Raw genomic sequence first — 24256 nt, 5'->3', positions numbered from 1 at the left:
GATCAACTTAAATACGCTTCTTGTGAGGAGAAACCGTATCTTTACTTTCTTTCTGGGAGACTCTGAAAGAATCCACTTAACTGAGCTCAGCCATGGTTTCTTGGTCCCTAAAGCAGAAACAGTGTGGCCGGGTTCACAGCACGGCTGGGCAGACCGGAGGGGCAGGGACTGGGTGACTTCGCAGGTTATCACCTGTATACCTGTTTCCTCATCTGTAACGCGAGACTGCTTTCCTGTAAACTCGTAGAACAGTGTCTCGCGCCACGTCAGTGCTCTGGGTCGGCCATTCTTGGTAGGGGTGTCTCTAAAGCTTTGTAAACTCTACTAGAAGATCCTGGGCACCAGGAGGGACGACGACACTGGCGGGTGGACGGGGTGTGTGCGACCGGGGGGGAGGGGTGCACGGGAGGGACTGATTAGAGGAGCCTTCATCCTCCATCCCAACCGCGGGACTCTCAACCTCCCCTCCCCGCTTTCCTTTCCAGAGCTTTCCAAAGCTCGGAGCCCCTCCCGCCTCCAGGGACAGGAGGGGTGGGTTGGACTGAGCTCGGGGGGCTCGGGCCGCACCCATTCTGTCGGGCCTGCGGCGCGACCTCAACCAGTCTCCCTATCAGAGCCTCTGTCTGGGGCCCCCACCTGCAAAATCGCTCCTCTAGGGCTCTTCCAGCCTAAAGCCTGTCTTCTTCCACCTCTCGGGTGCTGACTCTCCCTCCCACTCCGACCGCGTCTCCCCGACAGGCCGCACGGCGCCCGACCGCACAACGACCCACCCCAGGACTGCGCACGGAGAGCGTCCCTCCGCCGGCCTCCGCGACAGTCCGGATGTGGCCGAAATACCGCGAGATCTAGAAGGTGGGGTGCCGGAAGCCAGGCCACTCTCGCGAGGCCAGGTGGAGCAGAGCCGGGAGGCCCGGTGCAGCGTGGAGGTCGTTGGAGTCACTGTCCTACCGCTAGCTCCTTCGCCGACCAGTCCGCGCCGCGCCCGTCTCAGCCATGCTCTCCGCCCTCGCCCGGCCTGCCAGCGCCGCTCTCCGCCGCAGCTTCAGCACCTCGGCCCAGGTAGGTCCTGCGAGGGGCTGCCTGCAGGTGGAGGCTCCCCGACCTAGGCCACGTGTGCTCCTGGCTCGCGAGCAGCCTTGACCCCCGGGCCAGCCTGGACCGCAGGGCCACCTGGTGCTGGTCCTGGGCTGTGGCGTCCTGGGCCGGCCCTGATACCGGGCAGGAGGTGCGGGGGAGAAAGCCCAGGAGTCGGGGGTGGGGAAGTAGTCCAGCTGGATCCAGGACCGGGGCGCTTCTCCGAGTCTCCCAGTTCGCCCCCGAGCCCCCCAGAGGGTCTACTCGTGACCTGTGCTCCTTCAAGGTGGAGAAGCCAGGGCTCTAGGGCCGAAAGTAACTTATTTTCCATAGTATTTTGAGAGACTAACCTCGTTCTTGCAGCGTCCGTACAAGCACTGTGTAATTTGTTTGTTTGTTTGCGGTACGCGGGCCTCTCACTGTTGTGGCCTCTCCCGTTGCGGAGCACAGGCTCCGGACGCGCAGGCTCAGCAGCCATGGCTCACGGGCCCAGCCGCTCCGCGGCATGTGGGGTCTTCCCGGACCGGGGCACGAACCCGCATCCCCTGCATCGGCAGGCGGACTATCAACCACTGCGCCACCAGGGAAGCCCCTACACTGTAATTTTTAACTCCATAGTGCAGGCAGGCAGAGATACCGAGGGCAGAGCATTGGTCCAAGGTTACACAGTGTTTTGGCCAGAGGATTAAAATTCAGCTCTCCTGACCACTGTCAGTGACTTTTTTGGATCATCAAGCCTTTCCTCTAAGAACCTGAAGACTCTGCTTCCTCTTGAGGACCTTTTGAAGGCTCCTTCCTGCGGTGGGCGGACTGGGCCTGCCCCCGGGTGTTGTTAACTGCGCGGCTTGGCCTGAGACTACTTAAGCCCAAGCTATTTTTAGCCGTCTTCTTCTAGGGCAGCGATTCTCAAACTCTGTTGTGTCAGAATCACCTGAAAGCTGGTAAAGATCAGAGGCCGAGGCTCATCGAAGGAGGGTAGGACCTGGGCCTCCGTGTTTTTTACCAAGTTCCCCAAGTGATTCTAATACAACCAAAGTTAGAATCCAGGAGTTGCCCACATTGCCTCTTGAAGTACCACACCTCAAAAGGGAGGTGATTATTAAATGAGGTTCCACATTTCTTACTTAGCTTTTGTTCTTCAAATCAGTTTCCTGTGCATTCAGTTCATTTGAAAAATAAATATACGAATGAGTACATTTGAGTATCCGTGTTGCCCAGAACTGTGCTGGGTGCTGCAGGTGATACCAGGATGAGTGAGAAGTGGCACTTAAGCCAACAGTGAGTAAACAAAGGTAGGACAGGTGGAGGTGATGAAGATTGATGCTGAGGAGTGGGGGAAGGGAGATTAACTGCAGGTAAGACAGTGGGATTTGCTGATAACGATTTCATGAGATGTATGGAGAGAAAGAGGAACATGGAGAAAACCAAGGCTTTGGGTTTTGGAGTTGAGATTTGCTGAGGTGGGAAATACTGCTAGAAGAGAGTGATTGTAGGGGGGTGGGTATCAGGAGCTCAGATTTGGATGTGTTGAGTTTAAAATGCCTATTGGACATAAAGGTGGAGTTGTTGAAGTATATAAGTGTATAAGTCAGAAAGATGAGCTTGAGCCAGATGGTACATTGGCCTAGGGAGACTTCAACCTCAGTGTATTTATGTCTTTCCGTATGTACTAATGTACTAATATGTATGACACAAAACACAGAAATTTAAAAACCATAACAGATTATAAAAAGCAAACTTATAAGTGAAGGAAGTGTTACTCTACATCCATTTTCAGAGCCCCGTTGCTAAACAGTGTGCTGTTGACAGCCACTCCTCAACGTGGAAAAAGATATGGAGTTTGGAAACAGCTTGTTTACAAAGAGATCATGAGCTAACCTGCAGTACCAAAGAGTCGCATCTCACTGTAAAGATATCACCACTTACAAGTTATGTTTTTATAAATATTAACTAAGTTGATGAAACCTTATAATATACAAACAATAACATCACCTCGTCACACTGAGAGCAATCCCCTCTTCCCTCTCCCTGTGTTGGGTTCATCTTCTGTGTCACGTGGGACTGATTCACTTAAGGACCCTAACAGAGCACCAGGTCAGTCTGTTTCTTGGTAGAGTTTAATTCTTCACCTGATTGATGAAAATAAAGACACAGCCTTGACATTGACATCCTGCACACCAAGGGAACTGTCTTATGCTCCCCACATTGGAGCCCTGGTCAGCCTTGGGAGCCAGGCTGAGTAATCTGGGCGTGAGGAACTTGAGAAGATTTTTTACCCAAGGGAATGATTAAAACTTTGAATTTTTGGAAGGGTGGTTTAGAGGTGGAGCTGAGGACCTAAGTTAGATAATGGAATCAGGATGGAAATCGGGGGCAGATCGGGAAGATGCTTGAGATGCCAAGTCCTTTCGTGTCCTAACTGGGTGTCTCCAGTAAGGGAAGAAGCAGAAGATAGCTCTAGAGTTTTGAATTTGGGTGAACACAGATGCCATTTGGGAACAGGGATGGGAGAGGTAGTAAGGACAAATTTATTTACACAGTTGGGTTTGTGGGACCAGTGGGTATGCCTAACAGAACTGGGAATGTGGAGTTGGAATTTGGGAGTCCTTAGGATTCGGGACAGGATGTGGGAGTGATAATTGAAGGTCTGGAGATGGGTGAGATTGCCAGACCTCAGGTTCTGGGTTGGTCCAGCTAGTTTTCTATGAAGTCAAGGGTCCACCTTTAAAGCACCAACTTAAAAACAAACAAATGAAACCTGAATTCCAATCTTAGATGTAATATATGCTTTTTAGAGTTTTAGTTTCCTCAAGCAGATTACACTGTGTGGTGGTTTGGGGTTTGGCTTGAGTTTTGGTTTGTTTGGTTTGATTTTTGTTTTTGATAACGGAAGCCCATTATTTCTAGCATCCGTTGCTGTGGAACACAGTGTGCAGTGATAATGTAAAGACCCAGAGTACACGGCTGCCCTAGAGGACCACACGCCATGCTTTGTGTTCTTGTGGCTGCTCTTCTCTCGGTTTGTCTTCTTCCCTGGCAGCTCCCTGCCTGCTTGCCCGGGATAGGCTCCCCTTCTCATTTGTGAGTTTAGGTTAGAAACAGCCTCACTCGCAGTGGTTAAGAATCCGCCTGCCAATGCAGGGGACACGGGTTCGAGCCCTGGTTTCAGGAAGGTCTCACATGCCGCGGAGCGACTAAGCCTGTGCACCACAGCTACTGAGCCTGCATTCTAGAGCCCGTGAGCCACAACTACTGAGCCCACGAGCCACAACTACTGAAGCTTGCGTGCCTAGAGCCCGTGCTCCGCAACGAGAAGCCACCGCAATGAGAAGCCCGCACACCGCAACAAAGAGTAGCCCCCGCTTACCGCAACTAGAGAAAGCCGTGTGCGCAGCAACAAAGACCCAATTCAGCCCAAAATAAATACATTTATTTAAAAAATAATAAAACTGCACATTGAAGGAAAGCCTTCTGTTACCAGTCCAGGTGGCGATTGAGTGAAGTTTGCTTCCCTTTCGGAGGGTACAGGAGTATGCCCCTGACTGTCACAGCATCTAGAGACATGAGTTCTCCCCCATTTTCCTGAGGCAAACCTCTGAACTTCAGAAGGAAAGGGGGCCTTTGGAATGGTAGGAATACGATTGCATCTTCATTTGGTACTGCTGCAATAAAAAAGACCCAGTGCAGTACTCTGCGGTTTATTACCATGTGAATCCTTTTAATGCTGATTCCATCTTCACAGTCCTCTCTCTGTGCCTCTTTCTAGAACAATGCTAAAGTAGCCGTGCTGGGGGCTTCCGGAGGAATCGGGCAGCCGCTTTCACTTCTCCTGAAGAACAGCCCCTTGGTGAGCCGCCTGACCCTCTACGATATTGCTCATACACCCGGAGTGGCCGCCGATCTGAGCCACATAGAGACCAGAGCGACAGTAAAAGGTATTGAGCATGCCGACCCTGGAGAACTTACATCTCTCCTCCCCCGTCGGCCAGGATTCAGGTTTAGAGTGAGATTCTTAAGTGAAACTAGGTGTTCAGAGACTTGGGGTTTCCATGTTCATTTTAGAATTAAATTTTATAAATTATTGCACCTTTCTTGACTTGAGTCTACAAAAATTTAAATAGTGTCTTTGAGAATAACAACGGTGGTCTCACCTTCCCATTTTTAATTTTTTATAATTTAACAAGTAATATGAGGATGGGGAAGAGGCAGCCTTGTGCAGGGGCGTGGGTACAGTGAGAAATGCTGCCACCTGCTCCCCACCTTGGGCCGTCCCTCCACCCCAGGGTTTCCTCTGCCAGCTTCTTCAGAGCATGGCCACCTTAGGAAAATCCAAGGGATATCTAGCTATGTCATCCAAGAAGTCACTCATAATTACATATAATTATATATATCCTGCTTATCTTACCTTCACATTATAGCAGCATTTTTCCATGTCACCAAATTCTTGGTAAAATCATTTTTAAAGGTGTACTATAATTTATCACTTATTTATTATTATACCCACAGTGTTGTCCATTGGGCTGTTTCCTGTTTTGCTCTACTGTAAATAGCTAGGCTGTGTAAACATCTTTATCTTTACATCTTGTTTCTTAGAATCCTTAAAAAAAAATAGAATCCTAAAAGTAGAATGAGTAGGTATGACTATTTTAAAGCTTTTACTATAAAGTGTCAGATTGCTGTGCAGAAAACTTGTACTGCTTTCCGTCTCAGCTGTCAGTGTGAGACTGTTGGATGGTGTTTGCATGTATCTTCATCTCGTGTAGACAGCACAGGAGATTGAGTGACTGTCAGATCATTTGTTCGTGTGCCTTCCGTGGTCCCTCTGAATTAGTTCGCTCATTTTCTTTTGGGCTGTACATTTGCGTTTCCAAAAGCTCCCACAATAAGGGAGAAGTCAAATCAAAGCAGATTTTGGCCGATTTCCCCGAGATCTTTGAACGTGGACCTTTTATTCCTCGGATGATAGGAGTAAACAGAATGGATGCTAATATTTCGTCCCTGCTTCTCAGCACGGGGCTTTTCTCTCCTGGCCTCCACCGTGCCTTCTGATCTGACTCCGAGACAGAGCTTTTGTTAGGATGACCGTGACGTGGCATAAGCAGCTCTTACTGGGAGCCGAGAAGGACTTAGAAGTGCTGGCGAGTTGGGTTGGATAAGGAAAAGCAGCCGACTTGGCTGATTCTGTGGGAACCTGGATGGTTACTGTGTTCCGAATCGGGACTGGGCCAGTGAGGCTGGAGGAAAGTGGAGTGAAAGAGACTGTCCTGCCAGCCGGTGTCATCAGGCCTACAGTGGTAGTTCTTCAGAAGAGGAACCCCTTCGTGGGCGGTCCTTCCAGCCTGTCTTGAGGCCTGTGGCCGGCCTTGGACTCAGGTGGGCCCATCCTACCCGGGCTCTGTCCCCACAGACGTGCTGGCCTCTCCAAGTCGGAAATGGTGAAATTGCTTACGTGGGTGTTTTTTCCAGGTTACCTCGGACCTGAGCAGCTGCCAGACTGCCTGAAGGGCTGCGACGTGGTGGTGATTCCAGCGGGAGTCCCAAGAAAACCAGGTGTGTGTTGAACTCCTTGCCTAGCATCTCCCCACAGGCCAGCTGAGGATGTGGTTTTCCATGAAAAATGGATCTGGTCAGATCTCTGCTGCAGAAAAAATTCCAAAGGCTCCCCAATGCCTGTGGGGTACAGATGAAGCCCTCCACCTGTCCCTGGGTCCCCTCGCCCAGTCTCATTGTGTTCTGTGTGCACTTTTTTTTTTGAGGCCCTTTCCTCCACCTGCCTCCACCTTGGAAGCTGTACTGGTCCTTGGTGATCCTCCTCGGGTATAACCCCCCTCATTCCCCTCCCCACGCTCCACCCTCACAGACCTCTATCTTGGCACTTATCACACTGGGCCGTTTTCCCTACAAGATGGATTTACTTGAAACAGGGACCCTGTCTCACTCATGTTTGAATTTCCCATAACAACAAACACACACAACGTGGTACATGTTTGGAAATTCGTCCTGTGCTTTATGACCACCTCGAATTGGATTGTTCTCAGGCATGACCCGGGATGACCTGTTCAACACCAACGCCACGATTGTGGCCACCCTGACTGCTGCCTGTGCCCAGCACTGTCCCGAGGCCATGATCTGCATCATTGCAAACCCGGTGAGTGCCGGCCACTGATGCCGCATGAAAGTCCACAATTAGCAAGAGTGTGCTTCTGTGCTTAGCGGGGGAATAATCAGGTTCGTGTGCTGAAATGGATAAAGTGGATGAGCTAATAAAAGGCCCTTAAATTTATTTCCTAAGGATTCCTTCTGGCATAGACCAAGTGGATTTTAACCTGGTTTTCCCATCGACCGTGTGCCTTTGGGCAGATCGCTTCCCCTCTCGGTATCTTAGTTTTTCCACCTGGAAAATAAGCCCATTCCTGAGGCTGTTTCAGCCGTGACTGTGGTAGCCTGTTAACTCCTTTTCCTGTGTTCTACTTGGGGTTTGCAGTTCCTGCTTCCTGGCGCCTCCTCCCTCCTCACACTCACACATGGTCCCGTACGCAGCCCCCCAGGCCCTGCTTGCTGCTTTTTGCAGGAAGCTAGTTCTTCAGTTCAGAAACTCCGGGTGCTGTGTCCCTCCTGAGAAGTCGGCTGTGGCTCCCATGCCCGCCCTAGCAGGGCCTCAGGTTGCATTTGACAGCAGCCCTTCTGTTCCTGCCTGCTGGTTGGTCTGGTCTCGCGAGTACAAGAAGGATCTGGGTGAAAGTGCAGTGACACTGATGTGGACTCAGGAACGTGGCCGCTGATAAACACGCAGAGCTTGTGCCCGTGGCCTCTGAGAAGAGGATCCTGCCCTTTCCAACCAGCTCACCTTTCCTCGGGGGCAACTGGTCAGAAGATCTTGGGGGGGCAGATTAACCGGTGCCTAATATAAATCTCGCTGGTTTTGTCTTGTTTTTATTCTTTCTATGTACCGGGTAATGTGTTAAACCCTTGCCATGTATTAAATCACTTAAATCTTCACAACCACCTCATGAGGTAGTTGTCTCCCGTTTTAAGAAACTGAGTTCTAAGGAGTTGAGGTAACTTGGCCAGGGTTACGACACAGAGTGACAGAGCGGGGACTGAGCTTGTAGCTTGTAGCTTCTTGCTAGGCTGTCTTTTCTTTTCTTTTAATGGCCATTTGGGCTAAGTCCCAGCTGGAGCAGAAGGTGCCTTGTGGAGCCTTCATCACATTTTTAAGTTGATAGTTGAAGGGTCACGTGCATGTTTGAACTTTGGGCTCGGAGGCCGCCAAGGAGAAGAGTGCCTTCCCCAGTGAATGGTTTCTTCTTTCTCGTGGCGGGGAGAAGCAGCAGTCTTTTAGAGTAGGGGGCCTTCCATCGTGAGGGTCGCTTATCAGGGCAATTTACCGTGACAGCTTAGAGCTTGTTCGTGGTCTGACGAGAAGATTTTTCCTTCTGTCGCGAGGCTCTGCTCTCAGAACACAGGCAAATTCTGCCCCTCTCTCTTGGATTTACTAGGTTAACTCCACCATCCCAATCACAGCAGAAGTTTTCAAGAAACACGGAGTATACAACCCCAATAAAATATTTGGGGTGACAACCCTGGACATTGTCCGAGCCAACGCTTTTGTTGCAGAACTGAAGGTAAGAGCTGCATCAGGCATCTTTCAGCTTCCCTTTCGGAACCTCTCTGGCTATGCTTGGCTCATTTACGGGCCTGGAGGACACCGGGGCCCTTACAGGCCACATGTAACTGGAGGGTTTACATGTCTTTATAGCTCGCCTCCTTGGTGGGAAGCAGCTTGCGCGGGGAACGCAGACGGCAGGCCCCTGCGGGCTGGAACCGGCCAAGCTTGCTCTTCTCCCTGCTGTAGCAAGGGTTCGGCTTTCCCTGGGTTTCTCACTGGCTAGACTGGGTTGTGCTCTTCGTGTTCATCGGCTCGGCTCTGAAAACTGGTCCTAACAGGTTTTACCTGCTAACCATTAGACAAATGATAAAGTCAGCAAACACGAAGAACTTGGGAAAGTCCCTGAAATCATGTCAGAACTCTTGTCCCTGGTCTGTGTTCTGACTCCCTTCCTGCGTGCCTGCAGTGACTTACCTCAGTTCTGCTCCCGCTGGCTGCCTGCTTCTTCCTGAGCCACCAGGCTTGTCCCGAGGGGGGTTTGGCACCGGCGCCAGGTCCTGAGTCCTCGGTACCTTTCACAGCTCGCTGTCTAGTCTGTTGGGTTATGGACCCAGCAGAACCACTTCCTCTGGCCCAAATAAGTGTCCCTCCTGAGCTTCAGGCCATTTTTCGTGAACTTGTGGAAGAGGGGGTCCTCCCAAGTCGGAAATAATTGTCGTGCACACAGCTTAGTGAGAAGGGCGCACGCAGGACCGTTGACCTTCCTCTTCCTCCCCTGCGCCCAGCACTTCTCTTCTAGGGTGTGGACGGCACGGTGCCCCGCTGTGATTCATGCTCTGGCGTGTTCCTCAGGCTCTGCTCTCCGAGTGGGGTCGGATCCCTGAGATGTGGCCACGGGGCCTGGGAGCTCTGTGAGTGAAGCAGAAAGAGACACTTTAATTCCAGAGACAACTGAATCACCGTTTCAGTGCACGTGTGTTTAGACTGTGGTTGGCTTTGAGTCAGAAAAGGCTTTGCGGAGCGGGTCTCAGTGAAGCCGAGTCTGAACGCACCCAGGCCGGGAGGTGGGGGTTCCAACTTCCCGAGGCACACGCCCCCGGTTCCTGGAAGCAGCAGTGCTCGTTCTCTTAGGGCTCCCGTGGTGCTGCCAACTCCAGGGGGAAGCACACGTTTCCCCTGGGCCCCTAATCCTGCTGCAACAGTAGATACCTGTGGCTATTTGAATTAATTATAATTAAATTAGAAACTGTGGTCCTCTGTTGCACCAGCCACACTTGAGATGCTCCAGAGCCCCACGTGGCTGCTGTGTTCCCACAGAGAGTTCTGTTAGACCGTGGAGGCTTGGCCTCAAAGCTTTGCCATGTGAGGTGGGGAAGCATGTCTCCGCCCTGGATCCATCAGTTAAGGAGTGCGCCCTTTACCTCAGGCTGCCTGGCATTCTGAAAAGTTCCTGGATTGCATGGAGGGTGAAAGGCTGCCCTTAACCTCGCAGCCTCTGGCTCCCCCCTCGGCCGTCTCTACCACTGCCTTCCACTGGGCTTGCCCTTTGCACTTCATGCTCTGCTGATGGTACCTGCCCTGTGAACCCCCAGGTCTTTGTTCTTTCTGCTTCTTTTGCCTAGAATACGCTTCCCTTGGTGGAGTCCTGCTCCTTCCCAGATGAAGTTAGGTCTGCCCCAGGAGGCCTTCTCTCAGGTGCCTTCCAGAGCCACCCTGTGGCTGGCTTCACCCTTCGCATTGGAACGTCTGTTTGTATCTGTCTCATTTTGGACAATGAGCTTCTCAAAAGCAGGGGCCCTTTCTGTTTGTGCCTGTGTCCCTGGTGACCGGCGTGGTGCCCTGGCCTGTAGACACTGCCGTGCATGTCCGTTAACGGTGCTGCTGGGTCTGCCCACCCTTGTGGCTGGGCTCCCCAACCTAGGCAAGGCTGGTTCCTAACTTACGGTGTCTCTCTTTAGCAGCTGCAGCATTTGGGGAAGGTGGCAGCATTTGGGGACTGCTCACCCCCTCCCGTTACTCCCACCAGCTTCTTTTTTTGACTGTGTTAAGAAATACCTGGTTCGCAGATTCTTGGGGGCATCGTGCCTCCGGTTTAACAAATGAATCAGCCGTCCCAGCAAGCCCCACTTAATGAACCTTGGCATTGTGACCCCTTTCAACTTGGTTTCCTTCTTTCTGTTCCAATCACTGTTTGAGTTGACAGACTTCTCACCCCTGGGTGTTCTGGAGTCTTGCTCTGATACGAGGTTTTTGTTCTCTGTAACAAAGTGTAGGCACATAAGTCTGAGCTAAGGCATGGGGATGACATCAGGTGTGGGAAAGAGGATTTGTCATCCTCTGATTCCAAGAAGCTGTCGGACTGATGGGAACCAATTGGGACCCTTCACGAAGGCAGTTTTCAGCGCATTGTGAAGGGAAAGCCTCGGAGTGACCTCACCAGACACCAAGTTACTCACTGCGTGTGTTGAAACTGCAGGGGGCGCCTAGTGGGACATGTGAGCACGGCTGGAGTCAGGCGGCCTCTTACCTGGTTTCCAAGTTCTGTGGATTTTTCCGGTATTGGTGCTTTAGGTGCATATGACGTGTTTTACACTCAAAGTGCTTGTTAAAAGTTAATCAGGCTTTCCACCTTTGGTGACCAGGGTTTGGACCCGGCTCGCGTCAGCGTTCCTGTCATTGGCGGCCATGCTGGGAAGACCATCATCCCCCTGGTCTCTCAGGTGCGTGTGTCACCCTGCCTGGAAGCCTCAAGACCACGAGCACGGTTCAGAGGTTCACTTTGGGGCGCTCGGATCAGGCTGACACGGATCTCACCGTCTGTTGTTACTTTGAAGCGTCCCCAGCTGCGGGAGTGGGTGTGGTCAGAAGGTGTTCAAAAGGGCCAGCTCCTGCACAGTGAAAACTGCTGGTGGAAACATCACTGCCTTCCCGATTAGGTCAGAGCAGGCAAAGCTGCTTTGTTTAAAAATGAGGAGAGACAAGGTAAACACCACTGAGAATAAGATAAATCACCTCATAACCTCAGGAGAAAATACTGAGGAAGCACCTTTTAAACCTAAGTTGATGGACATCCTACAAAGCGAGCATTCAGTACCCTTGACAGATGTCCTGAAAGCCAGGGGAGGACTGAGGAAGCAGTCAAAGGTGAGATCCCTGGGTGCTGGTGGGTCCTGGGCAGAACCCTGAACAGAAGGGACGGTAGTGGAACAGTCGGTGACACTTGAGTAAGGTCTGTGGTTTAGTTAATTTCCTGTTCTTTATAACTGCACTGTGGTTATGTAAAGTGTTATCAGGGTAAGCCGGGTGAGGAAAAATCTGCTATTTTTACAACGTTTCTCTAAGTCTAAAATTAGTCCAAAATAGAGAAAGTTTTTTTTTTTTTTTTTTAATGAGTAGAGAACTCACTACACCTCCCAACAAAGTCGGCTTTTTCTTTAAGGAAAAGGTCTTGATTTCCCACGTGGCAGCGATGCCGGGGCCCGCCAGGCGTGGGGCTGGGAGGTGACCGGAGCCTGGTCCTGCTCACGTGAGCCCTGTGACTTCCACTTGCAGTGCACCCCCAAGGTGGACTTCCCCCAGGACCAGCTGACCACCCTCATCGGGCGGATCCAGGAGGCCGGCACGGAGGTGGTCAAGGCTAAGGCCGGAGCAGGTAGGCGCTCAGGCGGCCCCAGGCTTTTAGAGGCAGAGCCGAAGACTCATGAGGGCCCAGCAAGGAGTGGGTCCTTTTCTAAGTCTCACATCCATCTGCTCGATAAGCAGCCCCCCCCCGTCAGAGGGCAGCGCAGCTCGCTGGGGGGCGTGGAGTAGTGTTTGAGGTCAGCAGAGCTAATTGCGTGCCGTCTGCGGGTCTGTCACTTCAAGGGATGCTGACCTAAATTCCTGATGAGACTGGAAAGCTGGAGGTTATGCAGATGGGGTTTTAGCTGGCGGGGAAGCTCGTCTGGGTCTTACGGTCGCAGCGCTAGCTTGGCTGACCTGCCTTTGTCCTCCTAGGCTCTGCCACCCTATCCATGGCGTATGCTGGAGCCCGGTTTGTCTTCTCCCTCGTGGATGCGATGAACGGAAAGGAAGGAGTTGTCGAATGTTCCTTCGTTAAGTCCCAAGAAACGGACTGTCCGTACTTCTCCACACCATTGCTGCTGGGGGTATGTATCCCAGAGGCCAGGTCTTGGCCGGAAGGAGGAGCATTTTCTGTAGCTGAGACTCAGCAGCTGTACTCCGTTCGTTTGCTTCATGGTTCAGATTTCCTTGTGCAGTAACTGCATCTCACTGCCTGGCCTGTGCTTGGACTTTTGAGGGTAGAAGCATCACAGAAGCAGTGGCGGGGAGAAACCTCAGTCTGTGGGGGCTGACGGGAATCTCACGGCCCCAGCAGCCGGTCAGCAGCGGCCGCCTGGGTATGTTTCCCAGTGAGACCCTCGCTGTGTCCCGAGGCGGCCCACGGACAGCCCTCACAGAAGAGGCTTCCCCGCACCAGGCTGTGCTGGTTCCTTCTCATTCTGACCTCAGGGCCTGCCGGGGCGTGCACACATGTTAGACCTTCCAGCTCAGGTGTTCCTGGGCCCTGCTCCTCGCCTCACTGCTTTTCCTCCTTGAAAGGCACTGGGACGGGGCCCTTCTAGTCACCTTCAGCCAGGCTGGTTTGGGGCAGCTCTCTGGTCTGCTTGACTCCTACAGAGTCTTCAGTGAGCAGGTTTCCACGTCTTAGCCGTGGGCACCCGCTGGAATCAGGCAAATGTGTGCTCGCCTTCCTCTCATGCCCAGAAAGAAGCCCTTCCCACAGACACCCTGGTGTCCAAAATCCCTGAGACCGACACTGGTCTCCAGAGCTACCTGTGGTTATAGCTCCAGAGCCAGCTGAGTGCAGGTGTGTGCAGCATGGTGGGGCCTGTAGGAGAGGCCCCCAAGGCTGATAGTCCTGGTCAGGGAGGCTCCGAGGAGGCAGCCTGGACGCCAGCCTGCTGTTTTCCTAACGTCCGACGTGTATCTATCTCCTTAATTACGTTGGATTCAGGTGGCTACGAAAGTGTTTCTTCAGTCCTTTACCAACTTGGGAAAAAAACTAGATCCCAAAAGTACGCTCCGTGTCAGGGAGAATAACTCAGGTGCTACTAATTATTGAGTTCTTTGTGTGCCAAGCAACCCACATGTGTCCTCACAGCCTCCTGTGGGGTCAATAAGGAAACACACTTGGCGGGTGCGTGACAGGTGCACACACAGTGAGTGCCAGAGCCCGGCTCCCAGCCCAGGGCTGAATGACAGAAGCTGAGCTCCTGGCACGGCTCACACCCGTCCGGCCCCGTCCTGCCCCGTCCCCAGGGCGTGCGGCTCCCTCAGCAGGCTGCCCAGGAGCCACCGGTTAGACAGGCAAGGCAGGCCTGATGAAGTTACAAGTGGGATTTTCTGTAACAAACCCATTCATGGAAACTTTCTTGTAAAATCTTACCACCTCCCCTCCTCTCTCCTTCAGAAAAAGGGCATCGAGAAGAATCTAGGCATTGGCAAAATCTCCCCTTTCGAAGAGAAGATGATCGCCGAGGCCATTCCTGAGCTGAAAGCCTCCATCAAGAAAGGAGAGGAGTTTGTAAAGAACATGAAGTGAGAAGGCGGTTAACGAGCAGGCCGTCTCCGTAACTTATTAAGGCATCGTGCCGCTGTAAAGCCACTTCAGACACCGTGGTCTTCTCAGTTTGCTTTGATGATGAGCGTTGTATTAGCGAACTACCCCTTCCAAATCTCGGGTCAGTCTGTCGGTGCATCAATAAAAGCAGGCTTTGATTTTCTTTTCCAAGGTCTCCAATTAAATACTGTGCTTTCAGAGCCCCATTGGAGCTGACTGCAGAGTGTGTGTCTGACATCTCTTCCATCACGAATTAGAATCAGGTGTTGTTTAAAAAGTAGACTTGGGCTTCCCTGGTGGCGCAGTGGTTGAGAGTCCGCCTGCCGATGCAGGCGTTCGTGCCCCGGTCTGGGAAGATCCCACGTGCCGCGGAGCGGCTGGGCCCGTGAGCCATGGCCACTGAGCCTGCGCGTCCGGAGCCTGTGCTCCGCAACGGGAGAGGCCCGCGTACGGTTAAAAAAAAAAAAAAAAAAAGTAGACTGAAACATCATGGTCTCCTCGGTAGCTTCAAGCCGGTAATCTTCATCAGTAACTGCTCTCCCAACCCTGCTCTTTGCACCATCGTGTCCCTCAGGTGTGTGAGCTGAAGGAAGGGCCAGCTTGGGTCTGATTCCTCGGTGTCCTCTCGCCTGTGCGGGTGGCAGCTCAGTGGCCGACGCTGGGCTGCTGTCTTCTGTCGCAGGTTCTTTCTGTGTGGTTTTTCTGGCCAAGCAGACAGCACCACTGGCTGGACTTCGTCCTCTTCTGATCGAGCCCTGATATTCAGTGGCAATGACTAGCCAAAGCCAGAATTGTGAGGAGGGCTGGGCAGGGGCAGAAACAACCAAACCAAAACACCAGCTGCAGCCACAGGGCTGAGGACACAGGGGAGGTGGCTTCGTGTCTTCATCAGTGGCCAGAAGGGACTTTGTTGCATTAGCTGGGCTTAGGATACATGTGGGGAATTAAAGGGAGACCTGATTCCCTTCGGGTACAGTTTGCTCCCCAGAAGCCGTGGCCTCTGAAGTGGAAACTGAGAGCTCAATACCTGAGAACTTTCTGACAACAGGTGATGACCTTCCGGTGAAAGGGCAGGTGGTGCTCGAGCTACGCCCAGTAGACAGAGACCCATTTATCTGCAGCTTTTTTTTTTTTTTAAACTGCAGTGGATTTTATCAAGTATGACATCATTGTGTTCTTATATAAGTGATAATGTTCATCGTTTAAAAACTAAAATGTAGCCAAATACAGGAAATTATCTCCGATAATAGTATTTGTGCTCCTGATTTTGCATATTTCAAAAGTTGAGATAAAGCTGCTTGTGCCGTTTTGCAACCTGTCCTGGTTAATTACTGTGTAACACACACAATTTAGTTGCTTTTAAGCCAGTATTTTATTACGTCTCACGATTCTGTGGTTGGCAGGGTTCCGCTGGAAGTTTCTGTTCCTCCAGGTGTGGGGGGCTGGCCAGTCAGGCACGTTCAAGGTGATGGCTCCGGCGCATGGCTGCTGTTGAGGGGGTGGTGGGACAGCTGGGCTCCACGAGGCCCTACAGCAGGGCACGCAGATTTCTTACTTGATGGCCTGGGGTTTCCAAAAGTGCAAAAGCAGAAGCTGCCAGGCGTTAAAGCTTAGGCTCAGAACCGGCACAGCATCACGGTTGCCAGATCCTCGTGGCTAAAGCGAGTCACCAGGCAAGCCCAGGTCCACGCTGGGAGGGGCCTCAAGGGTCCTTTGGGAGCCAGCTCTGGAGATTCTCTACCACACGCGCACAATTCTTTTAAGTGTATCCGTGTCTTCCCGTATCGTTTGTTTAATAGCTGGATGACCCTTAGGGTGAATGTACTATAAAACGTATTCCACTGTTGGATCATTAGGTGGTTTAGGTTTTCACTACTATGAAGACCATGGCTCTGAACGGCACGGTGCTGTTGGACTAATGCCTCCTGGAGGTTCTGTACTTGAGGCACTGTGCCAGATCTGGGGTGCATTTGCTGCTTCCTTGTCACAACCCTGACAGGCAGGACCTAGTGCAATGACTCCACAAGTGGTCTTGGTTTAGGGTGGTCATGTCAGTGCTGGTCTCCATACACCAGCGGTTACCGCATAAGGCCCGTCCAAGGGGTTTGCTTAAAATGCAGCCCCCTCCTACACTGTTGGTGGGAATGTAAACTGGTGCAGCCACCGTGGAAAACAGTATGGAGGTTCCTCAGAAAACTAAAAATAGAATTACCATATGATCCAGCAATCCCTCTCCTGGGATATATCCAGACAAAACTATAGTTTCAAAAGATACATGCACCCGTGTGTTCATAGCAGCACTATTCACAATAGCCAAGACGTGGAAACAACCTAAATGTCCATCCACAGAGGAATGGATAAAGAAGATGTGGTACATATATACAATGGAATACTACTTAGCCATAAAAAAGAACAAAATAATGCCATCTGCAGCAGCATGGATGGACCTAGAGATTGTCATACTAAGTGAAGTAAGAGAAGGATAAATACCGTATGATATCACTTATATGTGGAATCTAAAATATGACACAAATGAACCTATCTATGAAACAAACAGAATCACAAACAGAACAGACGGGTGGTTGCCAAGGGGGAGGGGTTGGGGGAGAGATGGAGTGGGAGGTTGAAGTTAGCAGATGTAAGCTTTTATGTATAGAATGGATAAACAACAAGGTCCTACTGTATAGCACAGAACTATATTCAATGTCTTATGATAAACCATAATGGAAAAGAATACTTTTTAAAAAGAATGCATACATATGTATAACTGAATCACCTTGCTGTACAGCAATAAATAACACAACACTGTAAATCAATTGTACTTCAATTTTTTTTTTAAGTTTTTTAAATGCAGGTTCCTGTGCCCACCCCTCAGAAGTTCTGATCTAGCAGTCTTGAGAGGAAGGACCAAGAATCTATAATATTCCAGATCCCTCCAGATTATGCTGAGGGGGGATGGGGTAGTCAGTGACTGCACTTTGGACACTGGCCGCCCCAGAGCTCTTTTCACTATATAAGCCTCCTGCCTTTCAGGACTTACAGATAAGTCAGGGATGAGAGAATCAGAAAAATGCAGATCAAGTACCACAGGACTCAGAAGAGGACTAGGTTACTTCTGGACAACTTGGCAGAGGCCAGGATCAGAGAAGACTGCTCCATCAAGATAGCCAGGAGGGAAGAGAAGGAGAGGCCATTTGAGCTGGCCCTGCAGGAGGGGTAGGATTCCAGCCGACCAGGAGGGCAGGGTGGTCACGGCAAGCAGGCAGCCGCGACAGAATCAGGCTAGGCTTAGGAGAATGGGCTCCAGAGGGTTTGAGGGACGGCCAGTGTTCACACGATGAGGGGAGTGAGGCCATTTGGGGTGGGGGGGTGGGGCTCTTCCATGCACGCTGCAGAGCTCGGACCTCGTCCTGTGGGTGGTGGGAACAGGAAGGGTAAAGGCGCTGAGCAGGCAGGTGACACGATCCTAGGCGGGGGCTTGTTAACATACAGATTGTGGCCCAGGAGCCTGGGGAGGGGTCCAGGTGATGTCCTTGCTGCTGGCCACACTTAAGTAGGAAAGATGTGGCAGCGGGGACTGCTCAGGACGCTTTGACAGCAGAAGGGACAAGGGCCCGAAGCGGGGTGGCAGTGAGTGGGAAGGGAAGGATGACGGAGAAAACACCAGCATCTCCCAGCCCCACCTCTACCGCCCAGAAGTCCATCAGCCCATCGGCAGCGTGGGTTAAACTAGCCACACCCCCACTTTCAAGCTCCAATTATACACCTCCCAGTCTGTGAACTGGCTGTCATCCCTACCTTCCGGTGGCCTCCTGACACACGACTCCTGTCCGCCTCAGCAAGGAACAAAAACCCGGGGACTGAGTGGATGGTGTTAATGACCTTGATGAGCTGGCTGAGCCTTTGCCGGGGGAAGCCAAGAACCAGGGCCAACTCTTCCTGGCAGCCCCTGGAAACCCCTATTGACTAAATCATCCCCCAAGTGTGCAAGCTGTGTCCCCCTGTCCAGGCCGTGAGCACTTTTCCCTCTCTCACATTTGCTGAGCACTCACTACTTCCCAGGCCTCCTAGCAGAGGCAGAATAATGGCCCCCAGAAATGTGCATTTCCTTATCCCTGAAACCTGTGAATATGTTACCTTCCAAGGGACTTTGTAGATATGATGAAGTTAAAGATTTTAAGATGCGGAGATTCTCCTGGATTATCTGTGTGGGCCTAATGTAATCACAATGGTCCTCCTAAGATGGAGGCAGGAAGAGCGGAATCAAAGTCAGAATCAAAGCAGTGGCTGTGATGACAGAGGTGGTCAGAGCGAGAGAGATCTGAAGATGCTACTGTTTCAAGCCTTGAAGAGGGAGGGAGGGAGGGAGGGCCCACAAGCCAAGGAGTGTAGGCAGCCTCCAGAAAGGCAGGCAAGGAAATATTCTCCCCTAGAGCCTCCAGAAGGAAAGCAGCCCTGCTGACACCTTGATTTTAGAAAGTCTGACCTCCAGAACTGTTAGATAATAAATGTGTGTTGTTTTAAGCCACTAAGCTTGTAGTCATCTGTTACAGCAGCCACGGGAAACTGGTACACCCGCCTAGGCATTTTGCACACATATTCCCTTTTATCCTCATCACAGTCCTCTAAGGTGGCTACATTAGCAAGAGAAGTGATGCCCAGAGAGGTTGAGTAACTTTCCAAGGTCACACAGCAGGTGAAGGGAGCTGGGACTTGAACCTAGGCATTCTGGCTGCAGAGCTTCCCCTGCCCCAGTCAGCAAGGTGCCTGCAGCCTTGGGGAGGGCAGGGCTGTCTGAATGTGGGGCGGTTCTGTGCCATGAAACCAGACCCTTGGATTTCTTGGGTTCTTGGCTCACCATGCTCTGATGTTTTATGTGCTTTGGGAGTTGGGGGGTTGCCCCGTGTGCCCCTCACTGCGAGACAGGATCTTGGGGGCACTCCACAGAGGATGGGGGGAACATTGACCCCAGATCGGGAGCCTGAATGGAGGGGACCAGCCATTCACAAAGGAGCTGGTGTGCCCTCAGGAAGTCACAGACCCTGCCACTGCCCAGCTGCTCTCAAGGCCTGACGGAGAAGCCCCGCCCTGCTCCCACCCTGTGTGTCTGTCTGTGGGTGGGGGAAGGGCTGTCAGCTCATGCAGAGCCTTCTCCCCATTTTAGAGCCATTTCACATTCTCCCAGCTGGCAACCCAGCCCCGTGGGACAGCTCTGGTAGGAAGGCTTGGCAAGTCCCTCCTTCCTTCTCTCTGTCCCCTCCCCTCCTTCCTAAGAGCTGGCCTGGTCCCTCTTAGGAGGGGCCACAGCCAGGCTGCCTCACCCCCTGACCTGAGCCCTTCATCACTCCGTGAAGATTGCCCCCTGCCCCCTCAGCCACCAGCCCAGCTCAACTACAAACCCCACCTCCGTTGCCTAAAAATAACTCCTCCCCGCCCTGCTCTCTCCCTCCCAGGCTCCTGCTGATGCTAATATTCTCCCAGCCAGGCTGAGAGCCTCTTGCCGGGCAGACGCAGGCCAGTAATTAGGTTAACTCCCTTCCTGCCAGAGATGGAGGTCGGCTGGTTGCGGCTAGGGTAGGGGTGATTGGGAGTGCTTCTTTCACGGGCTGGGGTGATTCTGCGTGATGTGTGTGTGTGTGTGGGCAGTGTGTGTATGTGGGGTGTATGTTTTGGGGGACTGTAAGCTCTGAAAGCGGTGACCGATGCCAGATGTACCTGGCCTGGGCTCAGGGAAAAGCTCTGGCTCAGGAAAGGGGTGCGGGGCAATGGGACCCTCAAGCGCCTCCCACTGAGCGCTTGGAGCGGACCAGGCAGTGCCTGTTTGCATCACAGAGCATCTTGTCCTCACCTGGAACCTTTCACATCTCACAGCTGTTACAAACGGGAAAGCAGGGAGGGGCTGCCCAGGAGCACCCCCCATTCCCCCCCTCCCGATGCGAGCCCAGTGCAGCTTCAACCGCCTTTACTGGACGGCTGCTCTGTCCCAGGCACCTCCTGGGCACGGGTACGTGTAAGATAATTAACAGACTGAGGCTCGAGTCAGGTGACCAGCTGTTGGAGGGGGGACTGTCCCAGCAGCTGTGGGAGAGGCTGAAGGAGGAGGCCACTGCCCAGACCAGGCCTCTCCCAGGGGCCCTGACCTGACTTAGGGACGTTTATTGTGACGAGTGTCTCAATGTCGGAAACCAGCTCATCAAGCCTGCCACACCCTGGGCAGCACGGCTCAGACAAGGCTGAGTACAAACAGGAACTGATTTCAAGAACGAGTTAAATAGCACAGAAGGTACACAGAGGAGCAGAAATGTGGAGACAGGACAGGAATTGCGGAAGTTTCGGTGGCACCGTGCTACGTTGCAAATTTGACTCCACGCTTCCCAGTGCGACAGAACCTTCCAGAAGGAGAGTCCAACAGGGCTGGAGTAGTCTAGAAGGACAGCCTGGGAGGTGAGGCTGCTGAGGGCCAACAAGGGGTCACCTCACTCCAGACCCCAGACCTCCTCCCCATGCCCAAGCCCCCAAGGCTGTGCAGCCTTGAGCAAATTACTTAACTTCTCTGGGCCTCGGCTTCCTCACTAGTAAAATTATGCCCATTCCCAGGCTTGCTGAGAGGATTTAGTGTCTAAAATCCACAGCAAGGACTTCCCTGGTGGTCCAGGGGTTGGGACTCCGCCCTTCCACGGCAGGGGGCACAGGTTCAATCCCTGGTCAGGGAAGTAAGATTCCACGTGCCGCGCGGTGCGGCCAAAAACTCTTTTTAATTTAAAAAATAAATAAAGTCCCCAGCACACAGTAGGCACTCAATAAATAGTGACCATCCTTGCCATGTTCCTCACTTGAAGGTCAGGGCCCTGCTGGGGCTCCAGGTCTGAGGGTGAGGGCTACTGGGAGGAGGGCTCTGGCCAGAGATAAGGAAGTCGGGGTCCTGGGGACAGCCCCAGGCAGAGCACATGCGCAGGGCCCTCCCACCCCGCAGGGCTGGGCCAGCCTGGGCTTATGTCTGAGCTGGCCTCAGCTCAGGAAGCAAATTTAGCCTGATGGGGTCCCCGGAGGGATCATTAAACACGGCCAGGGGAGAGAATGAGGGAGGCTTTTTGGTAGTGTGCAATTAAATGCATCACATTTATACCAATCTCTGCGTGTATGTACACACACAGGTGCAGGCCTTTCCCAAGTAGCCTGCTCTTTCACCGTCCCCGCCTGACAGCCTGTCCCAGGCCAGCTGCCCTTTCCCCAGAGCGGTCGGAGCGGGCAGGCCCAGGTTGGTCCAGTCTAGGACCCTGGAGTTCCCCAGCTGCTCCCACCTGGCTCTGCCTTCCAGCCCTGGCCCCAGCTCTCTCTGGCTGCCACTCCAGCTGGGGTGGGGCTGGGGGGCTTCTCTTGGGCCACTGAACAGTCAGGAAAGCGTCCATGAAAGAGATGGCGCCCAGGTTAAGACCCCCCTAAAGAGACCCTCAGTTGATCGCCTCTGGGTGCCTCGGGGGTCAGGTTCGGTGTGGGTGCACGCCTCCTATAAGCTGTCTCTAGCCATCTCTGTCCCAGAGTCTGATGTGTTGGTGGGAGTATTTATGCATGGACGCACATGTGTGGGGCCCATGTTGATGCGGGAGTGTGTGTGTGCTGTGTGTGTCTGAGGTTTGGGTTGTCCAGGTGTAGAGATGTAACAGTGTTCCTGAGTGTGTGTGTGTATGAGTGGATCTGACATGTGTATGGGGCTGTATATGGGACTTAGTGTATGGTGGGTTCAGGTGACCGGGGTCACTTCTGCTGGCAGACGAATGTTGGAGATGAAACTGGGTCACAGCCTCCAAGACAGCCTCAGCTGCCATCTCTGCATCCCCTCCCCGCCCGCCCTGTCCTGATCGGAACACATGGACCCAGGTGTGGCGCTCAAGGCCTTTAAGAAGAGCTCACTGCACACTCCTTGGGGATGGGGGTTCCCAGGACAGGGGACCTGCCCATTGGGACAACCTGGATTCTTCCTGGACCTGGATGCAGTAGGTGCCCAGTGTAGGATGGAGAGACGATGGGTGTTGGGTGAGGGTCTATGGTGACTTGCCAAGAAAAGAAGGGAGGTGTACATCCCAGGCTACAGTGATGGGTGAAGGGGCAGGGCTGCCTTCTGCCCACCTGCACCCCTCCTGTCCCTCTGCTGATATTCCCCTGTCTTCTTTTACTCTTTTTGTCTCCTCACCCTAACCCTCCCTTCTCCTGGGCATTTAAAATTTTTTATTAAAATACAATGATACATAAAGTATGGAAATCATACATATACAGCTCAATGAATTTTCACAAACTGAACACAGCCATGGACCACCACCCAGATCAAGAAACAACATAACCAGCCCTCCTATACCCCTTCTAGTCACGCCCTCCCCAAGGACAACCACTGTCCTGACTTCTAGAAAGATAGTTTTGTCTAAGTAGTCACTTTTATTCCCAATACCTGCCTGAGTCCCTCCCCCAACCCCAGAGCAACATTAACTCCTCCCTGAATGGGAGAGGTGAGAAGAAAGCTGTGAGGTCACACTGTCTATCCCTACCACCAGCAGGCAAAGGATGGAGCCCCTACTGGCCCTTGTCACAGATGCCTGTCGAGGGTCTCCACAGCCCCCGCCTAAGCGTTTCAGGGACGAGTTCCATAGCTTGGCAATGAATAATTAGCTTCTGTGAGTGTGTCACTTAAGGAAACGCTAGCTGCTATAACAAATAAATCCTAAAATTTCAGTAGCTTATCGCTACTTATTTCTCATTCTCTAACAGTCCTAGGCTGATGCTCCTGGTCAGCAGGCAGCTCTCTTCCCCATGATGATACAGGGACTCAGGCTCCTTCCATCTTGCGGCTCCCTCTCCCCTCCCCAGGGCCTTGGAGTCCTGTACAACCTGCCAGCAGATGGGGGAAGAGAGGGGAGAGAGGAAGGAGAGCGCACACCTGCTTCTTAGGTGCCTCTTCCAGGAAAATGGCACTTTGCCTGCACATCATTGGTGAGAATTGGTCACATAGTCTATCTGTATGCAGGGAATGCTGGGAGATGTAGTCCCTGGATGGGCATTCACATCCCATTGACAACTTGGTGGGCATCTCTGTCACAGTGGGCCTCATGGGGAGGCAGAGCCCAGAGAGGACACAATCTCTTTGCTCCTGCCCTGACCTTGCCTGGTGGACGGAGTTCACTGACTCAGTGCCTCATTCACGGATCCATTTGAATCACTTCTCATTCATTCACTCATTTGCAAATTTATTCACTAAGTTACTCACTCATCTATTCCCCAGGCCCTTGACACACATTGTATCCACCCATCTGTTCACACACATATTTACACCTCCTGTACACCTGTAAGACCCCAAGGGGCAAAGTACCTGGGCCAGCCAGAGTCACACCCACCATGTGGACAGCTCAGGGTGGGTTTAGGCTCTGGGGTCCCAAAAGGTCCAGGGGGAAAGGGGGACGCACTGAGGAGCCAGGGAGTTGGCAACCTGGCTCTGGGAGGCCTGTCCCTCCCACAGGGCCCACACTGGAGGGTGAGGTGCAGCCTCAGGGAAGCGGAGGAACTGTGGGCCCCGGTCAGGAGCAGGAAGAAGGAATAAGACTGTGCTCAGCTCTGAGGTCACTGGTTCGGGGACAAGCTTGGCTTTGCGTCAGACAGATGGTGGCTCAAGTCATCGCCCAGGTCACCAATGGGCTGGGTGGCTGTGGGCAGTGCTGAACTTCTCTGATCCTCAGTGTTGCCATCTGTGAGATGGGACAGTGATCCCCAGCTCAGGAGCTCATTGTGAGGATTAGAGGTAATGAGGCTGAATGCAATTGCTGGGATAAGGCAGTGTTCAAGGTGCAGGTCCCTCTCACTCTGGCGCTCAGGCTGAGTGGGACCTGGGTCTGTGGGGGACTTGATTCCGAGTACCCAAGTGGGTGAGGCCTAGGCTGCTGCCGACGCCCCCAACTGCAGCCCAG

At 52.5% G+C, this 24256-nt stretch overlaps 2 protein-coding genes across 8 annotated transcripts in view; one reads left to right on the top strand and one right to left on the bottom strand.

The window, feature by feature from the left end:
- STYXL1 (serine/threonine/tyrosine interacting like 1) overlaps window positions 1-1844 on the bottom strand; it is a 66871-nt gene extending 65027 nt beyond the window's left edge. Inside the window, exon 1 of one of the 5 annotated variants that reach the window (XM_089895761.1) lies at window positions 1425-1844. In XM_089895761.1, coding sequence (XP_089751887.1) covers window positions 1425-1581 — 157 coding nt within the window. In that variant the 5' untranslated portion in view covers window positions 1582-1844. Of the gene's footprint in view, window positions 1-636; window positions 956-1424 lie in introns of those variants that run through there. The other 4 variants (XM_089895762.1, XM_022588047.3, XM_089895763.1 and 1 more) reach the window with 4 other exon arrangements.
- MDH2 (malate dehydrogenase 2) lies at window positions 727-14477 on the top strand. Of its 3 annotated transcripts, XM_022588044.3 has the most exons (9): window positions 727-1059; window positions 4841-5009; window positions 6541-6624; window positions 7113-7222; window positions 8574-8699; window positions 11326-11403; window positions 12236-12335; window positions 12680-12831; window positions 14157-14477. In XM_022588044.3, the coding sequence occupies exons 1-9, from the start codon at window positions 994-996 to the stop codon at window positions 14286-14288; spliced, it is 1017 nt and encodes a 338-aa protein (XP_022443752.1). In that variant the 5' UTR covers window positions 727-993; the 3' UTR covers window positions 14289-14477. The 3 variants fall into 3 exon arrangements, with proteins under 3 accessions (XP_022443752.1, XP_089751886.1, XP_089751885.1); XM_089895760.1 differs by lacking the exon at window positions 8574-8699 and having other exon boundaries at window positions 948-1059; XM_089895759.1 differs by lacking the exon at window positions 11326-11403 and having other exon boundaries at window positions 948-1059.
- The last annotated feature ends 9779 nt before the right edge of the window (window positions 14478-24256 follow it).

The sequence above is a fragment of the Delphinapterus leucas genome, chromosome 15, assembly GCF_059928025.1.
Source record: "Delphinapterus leucas isolate spDelLeu-1000000601 "Yukka" chromosome 15, BTC_Dleu_Yukka2, whole genome shotgun sequence".
Taxonomy (NCBI): domain Eukaryota; kingdom Metazoa; phylum Chordata; class Mammalia; order Artiodactyla; family Monodontidae; genus Delphinapterus; species Delphinapterus leucas.
Note: the sequence above shows the minus strand (reverse complement) of the source record. Positions and strands in the feature narration are given on the sequence as shown.

What these genes read in the sequence shown, in the direction of transcription:
- MDH2 (XM_022588044.3), top strand. Translation starts at nt 994, where the DNA reads ATGCTCTCCGCCCTCGCCCGGCCTGCCAGCGCCGCTCTCCGCCGCAGC. An exon ending in GCTTCAGCACCTCGGCCCAG is followed by an intron (nt 1,060 to 4,840) that starts GTAGGTCCTGCG and finishes GCCTCTTTCTAG; the next exon opens with AACAATGCTAAAGTAGCCGT. An exon ending in CTTTTGTTGCAGAACTGAAG is followed by an intron (nt 8,700 to 11,325) that starts GTAAGAGCTGCA and finishes TTTGGTGACCAG; the next exon opens with GGTTTGGACCCGGCTCGCGT.